The 19340-nt window shown below is 42.9% G+C and overlaps 1 protein-coding gene across 4 annotated transcripts in view; it reads right to left on the bottom strand.

The window, feature by feature from the left end:
• SH3RF2 (SH3 domain containing ring finger 2) overlaps nucleotides 1-19340 on the bottom strand; it is a 101684-nt gene that overhangs the window by 42249 nt on the left and 40095 nt on the right. For 2 of the 4 annotated variants that reach the window (XM_017658689.3, XM_073221912.1), the window contains exons 3-5: nucleotides 13946-14215; nucleotides 11018-11113; nucleotides 2122-2445 (exon numbers count right to left, since the gene is read on the bottom strand). In XM_017658689.3, coding sequence (XP_017514178.3) covers nucleotides 2122-2445; nucleotides 11018-11113; nucleotides 13946-14215 — 690 coding nt within the window. The remainder of the gene's footprint in view (nucleotides 1-2121; nucleotides 2446-11017; nucleotides 11114-13945; nucleotides 14216-19340) is intronic. The other 2 variants (XM_017658692.3, XM_073221913.1) reach the window with 2 other exon arrangements.

The raw sequence follows: 19340 nt of genomic DNA, 5'->3' as shown, positions 1-19340 counted from the left end.
TCTTGATTCCTTCTTGATTTACCAAACATCTGCTAGGAACAAGGTACTGTGTGTGGGTTCTAGGATGGGGTACTAGGAACAAGGTACTGTGTGGGTTCTGGGATGGGGTACTAGGAACAAGGTCCTGTGTGGGGTTCTGGGATGGGGACTGTGGGAGCTTGATAAGCTAGACGCAGCCCCAGCTCTCAAGGATGTCAGAGAAAAAAGGCAGGAGAGCTCATTATATGTCCGACTTCTCATCCATCTTTAGATGTAGCTCATAAGTGAGGCATTTTAAGTGTATATTTTTCACAATACCAGGGTAAACATGGAGAAATACTTATGATTCACAGCCATCTGAATGGAGAAAAGGCTACCAATACTGTGTAGGGGTCCCCTGGGAATAGGATATACAAATGCCTCACTTTGGAATTGTCACCATTTGGAACACTAGGGAGGAACACTACATGTTTTGAATCCTACTGGGATTCTCCACTCTGTTCCGGCTTCTCTGTAGATGAGGTAAACAACTGGCAAGAATCAAAAAGGCACACAGAAATGGACTCTTGGCGAAATCTTTTGGGAAACGAACTTACAGGTGAGTGAGCTAGCTTGTACCTACTGAGTGTGGACTGTGCTCTGTGCATCTATCTTTATATATAAAAAATGGTTTCAGAAAAATTCTGTAAGTCTTTGGCTTAACTGTGAGTCACTAGGCTCCCATTACAGAGTGTGTGTGTGTGTGTGTGTGTGTGTGTGTGTGTGTTTAGTGGAGAGAGAAGTTGGGGTAAAAGCATGTGTATACTTGTAAAAAGCATTTGAAACATGTGTACAGAAAGGGAATTTTATGATTTCTTATGCAGGGAGAGGGTACATGGGGGTGGAAGTGCATGTGGGCACATGCAGTGCAGGTGGCAGGCAGAATTACATGAACAGCCAGCCTTGCAGAGATCCAGATGGAGGTGTAAGATGCAGAAGGTTGTAGATGGTGACGGCTTTCCTTTTAGGCCAGCACACAGAGCCCTTGACTTTCTCCTCCCCCTTGTCTTGTTAAAAAGGGATTAGACTCCAATTAAGCCATTTAATCCCAAGGTAGGGATTCATACTTTAAAACAAGATTTACAGCTTAAAAAAAAAAAGTCAGTGCAAGTTGAAGTCTGTCCTTTCAAGTTGCCACCTGAATCGTCTCAAGGAGTGTTTCCTGCAGAATACCCAGCATGCAGTTCTCCCTAATTACTTTGCCTCACGCCTCCAGCCCTTCATCTTCTAAAGTACCCTTCAACCTAAATAGCCACATGCTGTTAGAAGCCCTTCTGCTTCTGAATTGCCACCTGCCCCTGGGCGTATTTCCCCTTCAGCTGGCTAGTCGGTGACCAGGCCTGATAATAACAGTATGAAGAGCTAATGCATACTGGGTGCTCGGTATGTGCCAGGCATCACACCAAGCACTTTACATTCATTATCTAAATAGATGTCGCATGTGAAGACAGCCAGGGCTGGCTTCCTGGGTGTGTGACATGTGTAGTCACACAGGACTCTGTGCTGAGGAGGGCCCTTCCCTTGGTTTGATGCTCTGTTGTTGGTACCTTGAAATTCTTCATCAGTTTTGAATACGGGACCTGCATTTTCATTTTTCACTGGGCCCTGCAAATTATGTAGCCTGTCCTGAAAAGACCTAATAACACAGTTTCTTTCTCTTTCTTTTCCTTCCTTTGCATTGGATGCCTAATCCACTGCAAGGCAATGGAACAGTGAATCTGAAAGCGTGATGCCAAGACCCTGTCAATGAAATGGGTGCCGTTATTTCCTTGGAGGGAAGTTCTCCAAGGGACAGGAACATGTCACGGCTCTGAGCACGAGAAAACAAAGTATCTGTGCAAATTCAGCAAGTTGTTCAACTTCTCTGAGCCTCAGTTTCTCATCTGTACCATGGGAATAATAATGCTAAACTCAGAGGCTATTTCAAGGATGAAATGAGATCATGTACACACAGCTCTGACACATAATACACACGGCGCTAGTTATTATTCACACACTACGGGTGACTTGCAAGTACTAAACGCCCACTATTGCTTGGGCCATGGTATGGATCATCTGTCCGTCTCCAAGATGCCCTTAGCCCAGAGGTAAGTTGTGTCCTACCTGCCCCGCAGATCTGGGAGGAACATCTGCTTTCTCCGAGTGGTGGGTGATCACAGAGGGGTTGCTGGAGCTGATAAGCACCGGGGTGCTGGTCTCTACCAGACGGCTCCCTGGAGGAGAATGCACTATCCGGTTGAGGGTGTTCAATGCTGTCATGATGGAGAATTGCCCGGGCCCCTTCCTCTTACCCCCGGGGCCCCTTCGGAGGGTAGGGGTGTTGGCCGCCTTGCTTCTGGAAAATGAGGACGCCAGAGACAGGCTTTTTGTGCAGGATGACTGGTGGCTTTTATTCTTCTCTAGGAGGTGTCTTGCGGTGAGATTTGGCTGAAGAGACAAAAGGTCAGATGAGAAGTTAGTCTTCCGGATCTAACGCGAGCAGCTGGGTCCTGCCCAGGCCAGTCTGAAAGCAGGTCAGATGCCACCACCTCGGTTGCTGTCACTACGTGCTCAGCTTCTGCCTTTTGTCAATAGGTCTCAGTATTTTGCTATATTGATACATTCTCACAACTCTCTTGCGAAGTAGGTATTACTCTTTTACTGAGGTCCAAAGGGGTTAAAAATAAGCCACGACACCCTTCCCTGATCAGGGGCCTCTCCCTCTGCCCGTTCTCCCAGCCCTGTCTCAGGCCTTCACACCGAGTGGACCCTCCCCGTCCTCCTCTGTTCACTCCTGAGCCCCCTCTGGGCTGGCTGCTTGCCCTGTCTGTGCTTCTGTAGCCCCTGGGCTTTCCTGTCATGGCATTTTTCACTCCATAGTCATTTACTTCCCTGTCTCCCACCGCACTGCTGGCTTCCTGAGGGCCTGGGGGCAGGAACCTCATGCATGGTCATCTCTGCTGCATCCCAGAGTGGGTGCTCCTTGAGCATTTGTGGAAGGATGTGGGGATGTCGCTCAAGTTCCTACATTCGGTAAGTGTTTCAGCCAGAATGTAATCCCTTCAGGACCCAACTGTTATGCTCAGACTGTCCTTTATGACTTCCTTTAAATGCTTCCATTCATCGTCATTTCATTCTCTTTTAGTCAGTGGCATGCTGGTAAATCAGGAAACAAAAGTGCCTGGATTTGTAGTTTACTGATTTCTGTGGAATAAATACCTACCAATGGTTTAACGACTGTCCGGACAAATTCCTGACACTGTAATAGTGGCCCTGCAGTCTGGTGGCCGCGAGCTCGAGCACAAGCTCTGGCCACACTGGTAGTCTGAGTGCCTTGCCCCCCAAAGGCCCCTGTGAGTTCGTTTCCTTTGAAAAATCTGAAGTATTTGTCAAAGCAGGGGTTCGTGTGAAGAAAACTTTCCAGGGCAATTACTTAAATTTCCATCAGTATAATTGTCACCAATTGCCCTGGAAAACCACATGTCTCATTCTAATTTAGAGTTTCAACTATAGAGATAAAAGGGAATTTGCCTACTTAAGAGCTTTTTAATGACAATATACAGATGATTAAAATAGTGGAGAAAGAAACTTTTAAAGAAGATGTAATTCCTGACTTAAGAAGGAATACACTTGTAATAGTGTGAAAAAAAATCATCATTTTTGGGAAAGGGCATTATTATGTCCACTTGAAAGATAAGAGAGTTGAGGTCCAGAACGGTGTCTTATAAATGGCAGAGCCAGCATGCAAACAACCAAAGAGGAAAATGCCAGATAGTAATCAGAGGTGCTAGAGTGCGGCCGGGGAGGTGGCTCCTTTAGTCCGGAGGGAGGTGGCCAGGGTGAAGGAAGCCCTGCTGAGAAGGTGACGCTAAAGCTGAGATATGGATGCCAGCAAGGAGCCAGCCATGTGGAGGTGGGAGGGAGATGATGGGAGGAAGATGATGGGAGGAAGATGGGGGGACTCTTCCAAGAACAGGGAGTATGAACTAGTGAAAAGGTCCTAAGGGGGTAAAAACTCAGCCTGCTTGATAAAAAGACAAGAAAGAAACAAAGAGAAGGCTAGAACACATTGATGAGGAGCAGGTGGTAAAGAGGAGACCATAGAGATAGACAGACAGACGGGGGCTGGGTCACAAAGTGTCCAGGAGGCTTCAAGTTTATTCTAAGTGTGATAGGAAGCCTTTGGCAGGATTTAGACAGAGGAGTGATATGATCTGATTTATACTTTTTAAAAACTCATGCTATGATTTGGCAGCGTCTTACAAAGTTAAAATCATATTTAGCATCTGACCCAGAAATTCCACTCCTAGGTAATTACCTAAAAGAAATGAGAACTTAAGCGTACTCAGAATCAAGTATGCAAATGTTTATAGCAGCTTTATCATAGTTGCCAACAACTGCAAAGAATTACAGTGTCTTAGATGACATGATATTTGATATAGGAAACTCTAAAGACTCCACCAAAAAGTTATTGAGCTTGTAAGTGGATTCAGAAAGCTGCAGAATACAAAATCAATATACAAAAATCTGTTGCATTTCTATATACTAAAAATGAACTAGCAGAAAGAGAAATTAAGAAAACAATCTCATTTACAATTGCACCAAAAAAGAATAAGATACCTAGGAATAAATTTAACCAAGGAGGTGAAAGACCTGTACTCTGAAAACTTTAAGGTAATGATGAAAGATATTGAAGATGACATAAATAAATGGAAAGATAAACCATGCTCATAGATAGGAAAAATTAGCATTGTTAAAAGATCCATACTACCCAAAGCAATCTACAGATTCAAAGCAATCCCTATTAAAATACCAATAGCACTTTTTACTGAACTAGAACAAATAATCCTAAAATTTGTGTGGAACCACGGAAGACTCTAGTCAAAGCAATCTTGAGAAAGAAGAACAAATCACATTTCCTGATTTTATACTACAAAACTATAATAATCAAACTATATGGTACTGGCACAGAAAACAGACACATAGACCAAGGGAACAGAATAGAGAGCTCAGAAATAAACCCATGTTCATATGGACAATTAATCTATCACAAAGGAAAGGATATACAAGGGGGAAAGATAGTCTCTTCAATAAATGCTGTTGGGAGAACTGCACAGCTGTATACAAAAGAATGAAACTGGGCCCCTCTCCTATACTACACACAAGAATACATTTAAAATGGATTAAAGACCTAAATGTAAGACCCTGGACCATAAAACTTAAAGAAAGAAAGCAGTAAACCCTTGGATACCAGCCTTCACAATTTTTTTCTGGATATGTCTCTCCAGGCAAGGGCACCAAAAGCAAACATAAATAAGTGAGACTACATCAAATTTAAAGCTTCTGCACAGTGAAGGAAATCATAAACAAAACAAAAAGGCAACTCACTGAATGGGAGAATATATCCACAAATGATAAACCCAATAAGGGGTTACTATCCAAAATATACAAAGAACTTAGACAGCTCAACACCAAAGGAACAAATAATCCAATTAGAAAATGGGCAGAGGGACTAAATAGACATTTTTTCAAGAAGACATAGACGGCTAAGAGACTCATGAAAAGATGCTCAATATCACGAATCATGAGGGAAATGCAAATCAAATCCACAAGGTATCACCTCACACTATTCAGAATGGCCACTATCCAAAAGACAAGAAATAACAAGTATTGGTGAGGATGTGGAGAGAAGGGAACCCTTGTGCACTATTAGTGGGAATGTAAAGCGGTGCAGCCACTATGGAAAACAGAATGGCGGTTCCTCAAAAAGTTTAAAAATAGAACTACTACATGATCCAGTAATTCCAATTCTAATTCCAGTTCAACATATCCTAGTATTTATCCAAAGAAAACAAACACATGAATTTGAAAAGATAATATATACCCCTATGTTTATTGCAACATTATTTACAATAGCTGAGATATGGAAGCAACTCAAATGTCCATCAATAGGTGAATACACACACACACACACACACACACACACACACACACACACACACACACACACACACACAATGGAATATTATTCAGCCACAAAAAAGAAAGAAATCCTGCCATTTGCAACCACATGGATAGACCTAGAAGGTATTATGCTAAGTGAAATAAGTCAGACAGAGAAAGATAAATACCACATGATTTCATTTATATATGGAATCTAAAAAACACAGCAGATGAACAAACACCCAGAAATAGACTCATTAACACAGAAAACAAATTGGTGGTTGCCAGAGCGGGAGGGGTGTGGAAGTAGAGAAGTAGGTGAAGGGCATCAAGAGGAACAAACTTCCAGTTATAAAATAAATAAGTCATAGGGATGAAAGGTCCAACATGGGGAATATAGTTAGTACTACTACAATAATTTCATATGGTGACAGATGGTAACTAGACTTATCCTGGTGAGCATTTGGTAATGTAGATAAATGCTCAATCACGATGGTGTACACCTGAAACTGTTACAGTATCATGTCCACTACACTTCAGTTACAAAAAGGAGGAACCGCAATGGCTTTCAGCTGGCGGGTGGATACACACACTGACACATCTGTACCACGGACACAGCTGAACAATGAAAAGGGGTGTGCGGCTGACCCGCGCGCACAGGCCGACTCTCAAGTGCATTGTGCTAAGTGAAGGGAGCCAGACCCGGCAGGCCACAGTCTGCCTGACCCCTCTGCTAGGACATTCTGGGACAGGAGAAGGACTGCAGGAGCTGAAAGCAGATTGGTGGTTGCCAGGGGTTGGGAGCCGGGGAAGGAGCTGACCTCAAAGTGGCAGCATGTCCTTGTACTTTTTGGGGGGCTGTTGGAACTATTTCTATACCTTGAGTTGGTGTGGTTATAATGTGTGTGTTAATCAAAATGGATAGCATTGTACATCAAAAAGAATAAATTTTACTCCATGTAAATTAAAATGAATACATAAAAAGTTCTTCTGGCTGTTAATTGGGAGTGCCAGAGTAGAAATAGAGACCAATTAGGAAGTTATTGAAACTGTGACAGGCAACCTCTGACAGAAGCCTGGACTAGGGACAACGTCTTACGATCCCCAGAGCCAGCCCTCTATTGTTCACCCAGTAAGAGGATGATTTACACTCTTTGGGATGAATGAGTAAACTTTGTATCAACATTCACAGCTACAAGGAAATTAGTTGATTTTTTCTGCCTTCACCTAATTGCTCCGCCCCCTGGGTGGCCATACCACCAGCATTTCGGTCGGGCAGCATTCACAGTGGGTCCCGTGTGACTGTTAGTCCTCTGCCAGCACGACGAATAGCTCATTGGGGAAGGACCGCACATTTCTTAAATTTGCACCCACTCATTAGAAACAATATCCTTGAGGTTCATTGGGCCGGGCAAGGCTCATGTAACTGAGGCAGGTCCCGCTGAAGCCCTGACAAGAACGGGTGTAAGCTCAGTGTTGGTTTTACCACCTTTGTAGCCAGGTGCAATTCAATAAAACAAATGATGCATTAACAAGAAAAATCTTGTCTATGCCCCAAACCTGGTCACTCTTAAGGAAGCTTTTCTTCCAATTGCTTCTCATGGCACTGGTGATTCAGTATTTAGAGTTTGCCAGCAAGGGCTGGTCTTAATGAAAGGACTGGGGTCAAAATTTACGCACTGCTTTAAAAAACTCAATTAAGATTTCAAGTAATTTTTGAAAACCAGGTTTCCAGATTAGAGCAACCACTTGATTATTCTTTTCACTTCCTAGCAATTAGGAGAACAATTGAAGCAATGGTTAGTTGGATGATAGTTGCAAGCAGTCTTGTAATCACTAATTTCAGAGGTGAAGTGGTGGGGAGAGTACCCAAATGAATAATGATGAAGTGTAGAAGTTTTGGAGAAAAAGGTATCAGAAATGGGCAATAGATCATCAGTGACTTTCCCCCCCAGAGCTATGAAGAAGCATCTGGAAATAATTCAGGGGGCCATGCAAGCTCTAAATCTGCAAACATTTAAGCACCTCCTATGTGTTCAACTAGGTATTAGTTGTAGATGATTTCTGTCCTGTCCTTGGAGATTTAACTGTATCTCCCAATTATGAAAATTGTTCCTTTTCAGCAAATGTTGAATAGCTCTGCCATTGCCATAGGCACACCAAATCAGAAAGTGGGGCCTGATGCTTGGCTACCGCCTCCCCCTACCCCCCACTGCTGTCAGCCTTGGGACTTGTGGACCTACCTCCAAAAACTTGTCTGAATCTGTGTACCTGTTTCCACTCTACTAGTTCCGGCCACAGTCGTCTAACTGAGCCACGCAGCGGCCTCCTAACTGCTCGTTCTGCCATCCCCACCCTTGCCTTCGACTTACTCTCCCCCCTGCAGCCAGAGCAGTCGAGGAAACCCAGACCTCATGGAGTCACCGCCTCACTTAAAAGCTTTCAGGGGCTTTCGCTGACTTCTGAGTCTATGGAGGAGAGAATGATACCAAATGTTGCATGTCCTCTGACTGGAAGGCAGGTGGGGGCTAAGGGACTGTCTCAGGCCAGTGCGCTGAGTGGGAGCAACAAGTGTCCCTCCTCACGCCCCCCCGCCAGGAAAACTAGAAAGCCCGTGTGCTCCACGTGGTGCAGGGATGAGGTGGCCCAGCTCACGACTCTAGATTCCAGAGCAGCCGTGTGAGCGGAGCCTCTTACCATCTGTGCGGAATGTGTGATACGGGTGAGAAATAATTTTTTCCTTATTAAGCCACTGAGATTTAGGGGTTATTACAGCATAACCTAGCTCATCCAGTCTGACACAGGAAGGTTTCCCCAGCCTGCTGTGATCTGTCTCCCACTTACCTCCCTGGCTTCATTTTTGTCCCTCGCAACCCCTGGGCTCCAGCTCTAGTTTCTTCGGGTCCCTTGGATGCACCACACTTCCTCATCCTGCATGACTTTTATGCATGTACGTCTATTCCCTGAAACACTCCTAACTCCTAACCATCTGTCAGATCTTGGCTTGGAAGGCCTTTGCTGACCCCCTACCCGGGTAAATGGCACATCAAACCCCCTCCCCGCAACTGTTCCCTCTGCTTTACTCTGCCTCATTCATTCATTACCCTTGCAATTACTTGATTAATGTCTGACTTCACAGTCTCTGAAAGAAGGGACCTATATCTGTCTTGTATCTTAAGAACCCAGCACGGAACTTGATTTAGCAGGCATGCAATGAAAAATAGGTTGAATGACTGAGTGTATGTTTAGGACAGGGTCACAGTGGGTGGTTTGTTTTTTAAACTTTTTCCTAGTTAGTCTGAACACCTCGCAAATATTTTTTTAATTCACTCACTTGTTCAGCTAGGTTTTTTGTTTAGTGTACTGTTCTGTGTTAGGCTAGCCTGTGGAGTCCAAGCAACATGCCCATCAGATGTTCAGAGAAGAAAAAGACAACTGAGTGTTCAACTGGTTGCTGAAATTTTAGGGAGAAAATGGGTTTCTAGCCGAGCCTTGTAAAATTAGTGCAGTTTGAGCAGGTAGAGAGAATTGGGTGGGTGAACCTGAAAAGGGCCTCAGGAAGAGAAAAAGCAGTGGGAATGAGAACATTGTTTATTAAAGACAGCAAGCAGACTAGCCTCTCTGGACCCTTCCTCTGTCTCCCTCTCCATTTTCATCCCTTCACCACTGATTGAATAGAAGAAGTATGGCTTCAAAGGTTGAAAGCCAGACAGTGTCCTGGCCACACTGTTTACTTCAGAACCTGCTTTGGCTCTTAGGAATGGACAAATCGGTCCTTTCTCTCCAACTACACCTGTTTTGTTTGCACCCTCCTAGAAGGTGGAGAGCGCCTTCTTTCATGGCTCCCCACTGTTCCCTTTTAATGCCTTTCGCCTGTCAAGTACCCAGTAAATGAAGTTAAACAATGAAACCTCTCTTTGAAATTTGTAATGACCTGCCTCAAGCTAGGGTGAGACTCAAGGACAGAGGGGGTACAGAGTCCATGTTATATTATTATATTCGAGAAATAGGTAGATAGCTTAATATGTGTTCTTTTGTTCTTTTATTTTTTTAATTAATTAATTTTTTAAATGATTTCTATTATTGATGTTTTTTTTTTTTGAGAGGGCATCTCTCTTATTTATTGATCAAATGGTTGTTAACAACAATTTGTTCTTTTTTTTTAAGGCAGCTTAAAAAAAAAACCAGAAGTAATATATGCCCATTTCAGAAGACTTAGAAAATATAAGCCGGCAGAAGAAAATGGAAAGTGTTCAGAAGCTCAGCATCTGGTGGCAGATCACCACAGCTAATATTTTGGTACATCTACTTCCAGTCCTTTATCGATTTATATCTATACACATGTAATTATAAAGCTAATTTCATATAGTTCCATTTGCTTTTTTATTGTAAAAAACACATAACATAAAATTTACCATAATAACCATTTTAAAGTATACAGCTCAGTAATGTTAAGTATATTCATATTGTAGTGAAACAGGTCTTGAGAACTTTTTCATTTTCTAAATCTGAAACTCTATAGCTATGCAACTTTATTTTACTTAACAGCAAATCATAAACATCTTTCCATAATACCATGATATTGAATATTCTTCTTTAACATTATTTTTAATGAGTACATATTTTTCCATCACCGTAATTTTAAAAAGTAAAACTTATCACTGGATATTTAGATTATTTGTTGTTTCCGCCTTTACACACAATTTTACGATGAACATTTTTATTTACTTTGTACATATATTTTTGCCTACTTATTTAAATTTTTCCTTGCAATAAACTCTCAGAAGTGGAATTGCTGACTCAAAGGAGATGTACATTTTTAATGTTCTTGATATGACTTTATTTGAGTCTGGCTATGAGAGATTGCACCAATTTACACTTGCATAAGCAGAATGAAACGGCCCATTTCTCCACTCTTTGCCAGAACTGGGTGTTATCATCTCTCATCTTTTCTTTACAGACTTTAATTCGTTCTGAAATAAGCCTCATATCAAAAAGGAGTTGCTCCCGGCATCACTGTGGCATGTGTGTATTTCTGCGAAAGCTTGAGTCAGATGCAGGCATGATACTCACGTACCTGTACAAACAAGATAGGAAAGATGCCTACTTGATCTCCCAGCTTGCCTTCTGCCCAGTTCTCATCCACTCGGCGGATCACAGTGATGATGTCATCCTGAAAGAGAGAGAGAGTCTTGGGTCAGCATTCGCTCTCAGTTTTCAGGTTGTGAAAGCTTTCTGTGGAGATCAGCTTGGAGTGTAAGGTGCAAGGAGTGTAACTCTTTCATCATTTATTTACAAAATCTTCCTGTCAAAATGATCTTTCTCCATAAGGGCAGTTATTTGGGTCACCAAGGCCACAGAAGGAATAGAAATAATTTGGAGGATCAATGGGATCCAATAGGAAAACTTGGAAATGTTTCTAATTGTCAATCACCAGCAGAATCTGGGCTTTTCATTTGAATTAATCTGATGGGGCAAATTAAGATGGAAGCCATAGGGAGATGTATTTTTAGCTTACCAAAGGAAGAATAGATTTCATTCTAATTTTGAAGACTTTTCAGAACCTATTTAATTTCTAATACATCAAACGTGAAAGGGCTTTTTATTCAAATTTTTCTTCTTAAAAAGGTTATATGTAGATTTGTAGAAACATTTGAAAACACAGATCAACAAAACACATAAAGAATTCTACCACAATATAGATACAGCCACTGTTAACACCTTGGTTAACACATTTTTCCCCCAGATTCTTTTTCATGAAGATAAAACATATATATATATATATATATATATATATATATATATATATATATATAAACATACTGATTTTTTTATTAAGGTATCATTGATGTGCAATCTTATGAAGGTTTCACATGAGTAATGTTGTGGTTACTACATTCACCCATATTCTCAAGTTCCCCCCACATACCCTATTACAGTCACTGTCCATCAGTGTAGTAAGAATAAACATACTGATTTTTAGAGACTTTTGCGAAAACATATGCACATGCATACAGTAAGTACATACGTTTTCGATGTAAAGCCTGATGAATTGTAACACTGACTATATTCATGAAACCCCATCCGCCAAGAGATATAGAACCTTTCCAGCATCCAGAGTTGCTTTATGTCCTTTCCCATCATCCACCAAGAGGTGACCAGTACTCTGACCTCTAGCATATGCATTCGTTTTGCCTGTTCTTGTGTTTCATACTAATGGAGTTATGATACAGGACAATTTGTTTTTGTTTTTTCATCTCATAACACATCAGGAATATCTTCCTACATCCATATCTGTTTATGGATGTAAACCTGCCTATTCATCCACTGATCTCTCTGACCTTCTGGTCCCTTCCCCTCAGTAATTAGAATCCAAATCTAAACTCATTAGTGCATGATACCTTTTCTTAGATTTATCTGTCCTTTTTATAACTGGCAGTCCTATATTTTCAGGTCATGACCTCTCTAATACCTGTCCACCCCATCAGACCATGAACTCTGTGTGTGCAGGGCCTGTGTCTGTGTTGCTCACTTCTGTGTCCCCTGACCCTAATACAGTGCCTCCCTTTAGTGGTCATCTAGTAAATATTACTTGAATGCATGCACGCGTGCATGAATTAATTGCATAGTTTACTGGGATAGAAAACACCAGGAGAAGAGCAGCTTTGAGAGGGGAGATTCTGACTTTAATCTGGGCGTGCTGACTTCAGGAAGACCACGAGAGTTCCTGGTGTAGTCTCAGCCTTCCACAGCATTCCAGAAGGGATTGAGCCCTCTCATCTGGGTCCTTTGCCGTGATTTCCCATTTACATATCTGATCCTTGCACTAGATTGTGGCTCTGTTACAGGGGGACAGTGATCCATCACATTATTCCCAGCGGACAGCTTGGCACATGGATGGGCTCAGTGAATGAACAAGCAGGTGGAGTAAGTGTCTCAGTTTGCAATTCAAAGAGAGGGGTAAAAAGAGCAGATAGCGCTTCCTGCTTAGGTCTTTCTCCAGCTGTGTCACCAGAACTCGGTGTCTAATGCCTGCCACAAAGTGGCTAACTAAATAAATGCCTGTGGAATGAACTGCTTTTCCTGCAGCTGTAGCAGCTTAAGCTACAGGAGGACCTTACCTAGGGAACTCACTGAGGTGACAAGACAATAATGAAGACCAGTATTTCACAATATGGAGGACAGAGAGGTTGCCTAGCTTGAGGGAAGTGGACGTCAACCTCATTTCTGGCAGGAGTGAATAAAAACGTTTTACAAAACAAAAGATCTTCCCTGGGTTACTAAAGCCACTTCTTGTGCTTATATTTGATCTACTTATCACAAGAAGCAAAGAATGAAAATCACCCCAATTTTGGTTTTTATGAGAGGATTTGATTGTTTAAGAAGTAATTCTGAATACACAGATTAGAGTGGTCTTGATTTCCATAGAAATGTTACTTGCATGCAGTGAAGAATCATCCAATAGAAAGGAGGAAAAAATATCTTAGGGTACTTAATATGCTTGGAAAATGTATCTTATAATAAGTTATTTATGTATAAAGGCGAAATTATGTTATTGAGTGTGTTTGGAGTGTTTTGAATGCAGTTTTTTCAACAAAATAGAATGTTGTAAATGAGAAGAATTAGGTGACCAGAATGTGGTCAGCAAGAAAATCCTTATAGATTATTAGCAGTAGGGTAAGATATATAATAAAGAGGTAAGAGCTGCAGTTTTGCATAGCACACCATCAAACTGGGTTTGTAAAATGAATATGTGAATGCTTTTTGTAATCACAATAGAAAAGTTTCATCAAACTCTTACTAGTAGATTTCTCTGGCAACTTCACTTCCATATAGTTTGAATTATACATGCACATGACATATATATGTGCACATATATACATGTCTACATTACATATAAAATATACATAATTAAAAAAATCAGCAAATATTAAACAAACAACTCCAGGTTCCGCCACAAGTCTCCTGTGGTTGCTGGTGACCTCGGTGACCACCTGAATCTTACCTTGAGGAAGGTCAGGCAGTCCTTGTTCTCACTCTTGTCTTTGTCTCGTAGGTCAAAGTTGTAGAGGGCCCGGCAGAGTGGGGGCGGCTGGGGCAGCTGCTTGATGACTTGAACGGAGCTGGCTGGGAAGGTCCCGCTGACTCCATTGATCTCCCCCTGGTACCAGCTCCCGTCCAGCTGTCTCCGGAGGAGGATGACGTCTCCCTTATTAAATCTCAGGTCACCAGGATTCTGCCCTCGGTAGTTGCATAAGGCCTTCGCTCGAGGCACCTGCAGGGGTACAGACCAATCAAATATGTACTTAGCTTAGAGGCTGAAGGAACAGAAAGGATCATATTAATTCTAATTACTGAGCCCTTCCTATGTGCTAAGAGCTGTTGGTGGGTCATCTCACTTATCTGTTGAGTTGATGCTTTTATTATCCCCATTTCTAAGTAGGGTGACTGAGGTATAGAGTGGTTCGGTAACTTGCCCAAGGTGACCCAATGGGGCGATGTCAGATATGGGGCCTGGACGCAGGCTTCCTGATTTAGAGTTCCTGTTCTTAATCACTGTGCAGGGAACAGGGGTTTTGACTTGATTCCACAACGATGTGAACTGGAGTAAGACTCTTTCTGGGGCGTGAATACTGATTTTAAATTCTGGTTTCACCTCTTTCTTCATGTGTGACTGTGATCAAGTGATTTAATCTTTCTAAACTGTATTTATTTATAACATGGGGCAATCCTGGCATGCCTACCGCACAGGGGTAGTTGTGAGGATGAAATAATATTCATCATGCATTTAGCATAGTGTGTGCTCAAAAGCTGACATCTCTTATGATCACCGTCTATCGTGGAGGGCTGACGGTGCCAGTTCTGCCTACTCCCGGGTGCTGATGGGAGGGAAACAGAGGCGGAACCCCCTGAGAATAGAAAGTGTTATCGACAGTGATACAACATCATTTGTCTTCCGCCTCTTCTAGGAAATGTAAAGCTCAAGAGCGTTTGGATCATTAGGAAGCACAACAGAGACAAAGCAACAGTCAGAAATCAATCATCGGTCTTAAAAAAATCAGCTGAAGAACTGTCAGTTGTCACATCAGTTGTCTGTCTAAATGCTTATATCAGTCAAATGCATTTTTTTTTGTAATTGAAACTGGTTTCTCCACACAAAAGTGGCCCCATGCCGGTCTTGCTTGAAGTCGTTTTGGCAAACTGAAAGTTCTAATAACTTAGGTTTAATGAAAGCCCTTTGGTGTCACCTGGGACTGTATTTCCCTTTGTGCTTTCCTCCGCACTGGGGTGGAGGGCGCGGTCTCGCTCTTCCGAAGGGGGCATAGGAGGCATTACTTGAGTTCTTCAGGCACCTTCCAAGTCTGCAATGTTCATTTCAGAAGGGATTTCAAGCAGCTTAAGGGTAGAGACAAGAACGGGACAGCGCCGTGCGGGTGGGATGGTAGAGCCATGCTTTGCTGCTGGCCCCTGAATCCAGTAAGGAGAGCCGGGGAGTCAGAGGACCAGAGGCACGCAGCTCATCCTCAGGAGGCTAGTGCGCGAGTGATCAAGGGTGTGTGTACCCAGAGGGCAGCACGGCGCTGTGGGCATAAATGGATTTGGCTGAATAAATTATGATATATCCAGACAATGGAAAACCCTGCAGTCATTAAAATTGATGATGTTGATCTATACTTAGTAACATTCGAGACTTAACATTCGAGACTTATGATATACTGTTAAGTATGACAGAAGAGGTTAAAAACAATTAAGAAGACTAGGCTTTGATTATAAATATATGCATATGTTTTTACGTGGGGAAAATGCTAGATGGCTATATACCAACAATTTAAGAGTGGTTATTTCTAACTGGTGAGAATTTTGAGTATTAAAAAAAAGTATCGATAGCCTATTGAAAGTGGGTAAGAGATAAAATGAATGAAGTTGGGGGATGAGAAATGGAAGGTTTGGGAGGAATTCAGGAATAAAGTAAGCCAAGCTGAGTACGATCAACAAAATGCAACTGTCTTTTGGGAGAAGGTCTTCCCGACCTGAGGAATAAGCAGATAGAAGCAGGATGGGACGGAGGATTTCTGGGAAGTGGTCTGAATCTCTTAGACAACTAGGGTTGGATATATCAAGGGACAATAGTCGTCCCTCCATATTTCTTCTCCCCATTTTCCATTGTAATAGACATCATGTTTTTCTGGGTACATTCCTGGAACACTGCCACATTTTCCTGCCTCCCTGACAGTTACGCTCTGGCCAGTGGGTATAAGCAAGTTCTAGGATTACTGGGAGAGGTTGGTTGTCTTTTTCCTTTCTTCCATTTTGCTATGTGGAATGCAGACGTGACTGCTGGAGCTCTAGCTGCCATTTTGAACAGTGAGGATGAGGGTTACACCTAAAGAGGGAAGCATGCAGTCTGGGTTGTAGAGCTGTCAGACAAGTTCTGGACTATTTTAATTCCAGACTGTCGTCTGAAAGCTAAATAAACTTACAGCTTGCATAAGACACCGTTACTTTGGATTTGTAAAAGGAAAAGAAAAGGCAGCAAGAATGAAAAAATTAAGAAAAAAAGAATTGAAGCCCCTTTGAGTCTGCGTAATAATGTTACTGTCAGTCGCTAGTATTTATTCAGTGCTTCTGCCTACGTGTCGGGGATCAGAGAGGTGAAGAGGTTGCCCCAGTCTGCAAAGCTAGAAAGTGGTGGATTTAAGATTTGAGCTCAGGCTGTCCATCCTCAAGCCCAAGCTCTTAACCATTCAGCCAGTGTTTCTCAGATTCTACAATTCATCTGTATCAGAATCTTGGGAGATGTTAAAAATGCAGATTTCCCATCCATGACCTATTTGAATGGAATCTCTTGGCGTGTGGTTCAAGTAGCTGCATGTTTATCAAACTCCCCAGCATTGAAGTTTGAAGCCCCTGGTCTGTAATATATCTTATTTTATCTAAAATAGGAGACATGGAGTTTTGATGTAGGTTTTATAAATGGCTAAGCTGCTTTTATTCCTCTTTCTGTGAAGAAATTCCAGTGCAAGTGGCTTATATATTTTAATGACTACTTTGCAAGTATATTAAAATGAAGTTGCACAAAATGCTTAAATCTCTTTGAAGATGCATAAACTTTGAAACACTGACGTAGCACTTATTGCTCGACCACCTTCATCTCTTCTCCACCTCCCCTCAGTAGAGGTGTGCACTGTGGAAGCGACTTCTATTTTTAAAATGAAGGCTCTTTTCATCTTCTTTTCATTTCCCCTGGAATTCTCAGTTCTACAGTCAGACTGTGGAGAAGGTGAAGGTTCCTGTGGCCAGGATTCTCACCTGGCTGTGGTCGGCTAGCTCATTACACATGTGTGGGCACTACATTGTCATTGAGGTTATATAAAGAGCTCCTCCTAGGGCTCTGGGCTGCACGGCTGCAGGGGAGCAGAGGCTGGAGTGGCAGCAGCACAGAGGACAGAGACTGAGACGGCTGCGGAGGCGGAGAGGCCCGGAGGCAGAGGCCGGCTTGCTGCAGGCAGCCTTGCTGTGAGTGGATGGGATTCTAGTGATTGACCTGCCGTGGTGGGATATAAACTCTTTTACCCCAAGAATATTCCGGGGTCATTTTTTCATTCTCACTGGATCCATAGTGAACTTGTCCAGGGCTGAAACCCATTGGCAAGACAGTACTTACAGGAAACACTAGCTTCCATGCTATAAAGAAGGGCGGTGGGGAGGGAGGGAGAGAGAATCTGAAGAGAAGGAAATTAAGATTTGTTGTGGTTCTGGCAAGCTACAGAAAGTTTTTGTACATTATTCTGTTCTATAAATATTATTGCACTTTCCATGTGTTATTTCATCCATATGATCTCAAAGGCTGATGAATTAGGTGGTATCACCCCCATTTTATTGATGAAGAAACAGAAAGTTCTGAGATGTTCAATGTCACCGTGCAAGGTCGCACAGCCAGTGTAGGGCAGCCCCGAGACTGAGTGAGGCTCGGCAGACCTCAGAGCCCCAGGGCCCCGACCACCCGCATTCTCTTTCATCCAGCGGAGGCCACGGAGTAAGTGTTGTATTCATGAAACTCATCTGGGGCTGTTCTATAATCAAAGTCTGAATAGAGTGTGAGTGCAGTTTGCCTGCTGCTGGCTTCATTAGCATGAGTTATTCAACTCCAGGGCCCTCACTGAAAAGTTAAGCACCTGAAGGGACTCGGCTGGTTGATTCTATCCAGGCCTCAACTGTTCTCTCAAGGGAAAATGAGTCCACGTTCCGTATCAGCGATCGCTTTTTACGTTGTTAGGAACAGCTTTTATCATGCACCCTCCACAGGCACCAGGCAGGGGTAGAGTGCGGAGAAAGTGGGTGTGGAGGTCTCACAGCCGGGTTATTACCACGCTTGTTTTCCTGGTGTTTTTCAGAAAGCCAGATGATCTGATGGAAGCTTGTGTGTTCCTGTGAAGCTTTCCTTTTCTGAGGTTCAAAAGGCCCAAGACATCTGTGCTTTGTCTGTTCACTTGTCACCTCCCTGGGGTCACAGAGCCACGAGGACCATGCTTTTGATGGAGGGATAATGTGTAGAACCCAGAAACAAGGAAACAAGAACATGTGGAGACATTAGTAGTAAAATTATGTCAGAGTAATTTTGTATGTTAGTTGTGAAATCGTGGCAAGCTTCCCTTCTCTGAGGAGCCCCCTGTTTGCTCTCCATCTGCTGATGGGCATGTCATTCACTCCGGTCGTACCACACACACACACAGGGGCATGTGCCCTGCTGGGCCAGAGCACCTGAAGCCCCCTGACACAGTGCTTGGCACAGGGCAGTCATCTGTCCCAAACGGGGCCAACGAGAATCCTCTCTGAGGTTGGTAGATCGATGCCTCCCTGGAATGCGCTTTCAGGAGTTAAGCCCTGGACTCCCAGCAGTGATAGTTCCCAGGCCGCAGACACACCTTCTGAATGAAGCTGCAGAAGGCAGCAGAACTAAGATGCAGTGAGACGGGCACCTACATGGGTGCAGCACCTTGACAGTACGATTTGAGTGCTTAGATCCAGCTGGGCCTGAACGATACCCGGTTACACGAGCTCATATCCCCAATGTTTTATTACTTAAACTACTTGGAGTTACTTTCTGGCATTTGAAACTGAACAAGTCCTGACCTTTACATATTAAAAATCCAGAAATAACAAAACTGCATAACACAGATATATTCAAAGAGTAGAATTCAGGAACAGCCGAGGTCTACTGCCAGTGAGCCCTGAGCTTATTTCCCACTTGGAAATAATGAAGGAAGCACGTGGACTGATAACAAAGAAAGACAAAAGGAACCCACGTGAAGCAGGACCACCACAGTGACAGTACAGGGGAGAAGGCAGAGCCAGGGCGAGAACTCGGGGTGCTGGGAGAGTGAGCCCCTCACCCTGCA

This window comes from Manis javanica, chromosome 14 (assembly GCF_040802235.1).
Source record: "Manis javanica isolate MJ-LG chromosome 14, MJ_LKY, whole genome shotgun sequence".
Lineage (NCBI taxonomy): Eukaryota > Metazoa > Chordata > Mammalia > Pholidota > Manidae > Manis > Manis javanica.
This window is presented reverse-complemented; position numbering and strand designations above follow the sequence as displayed.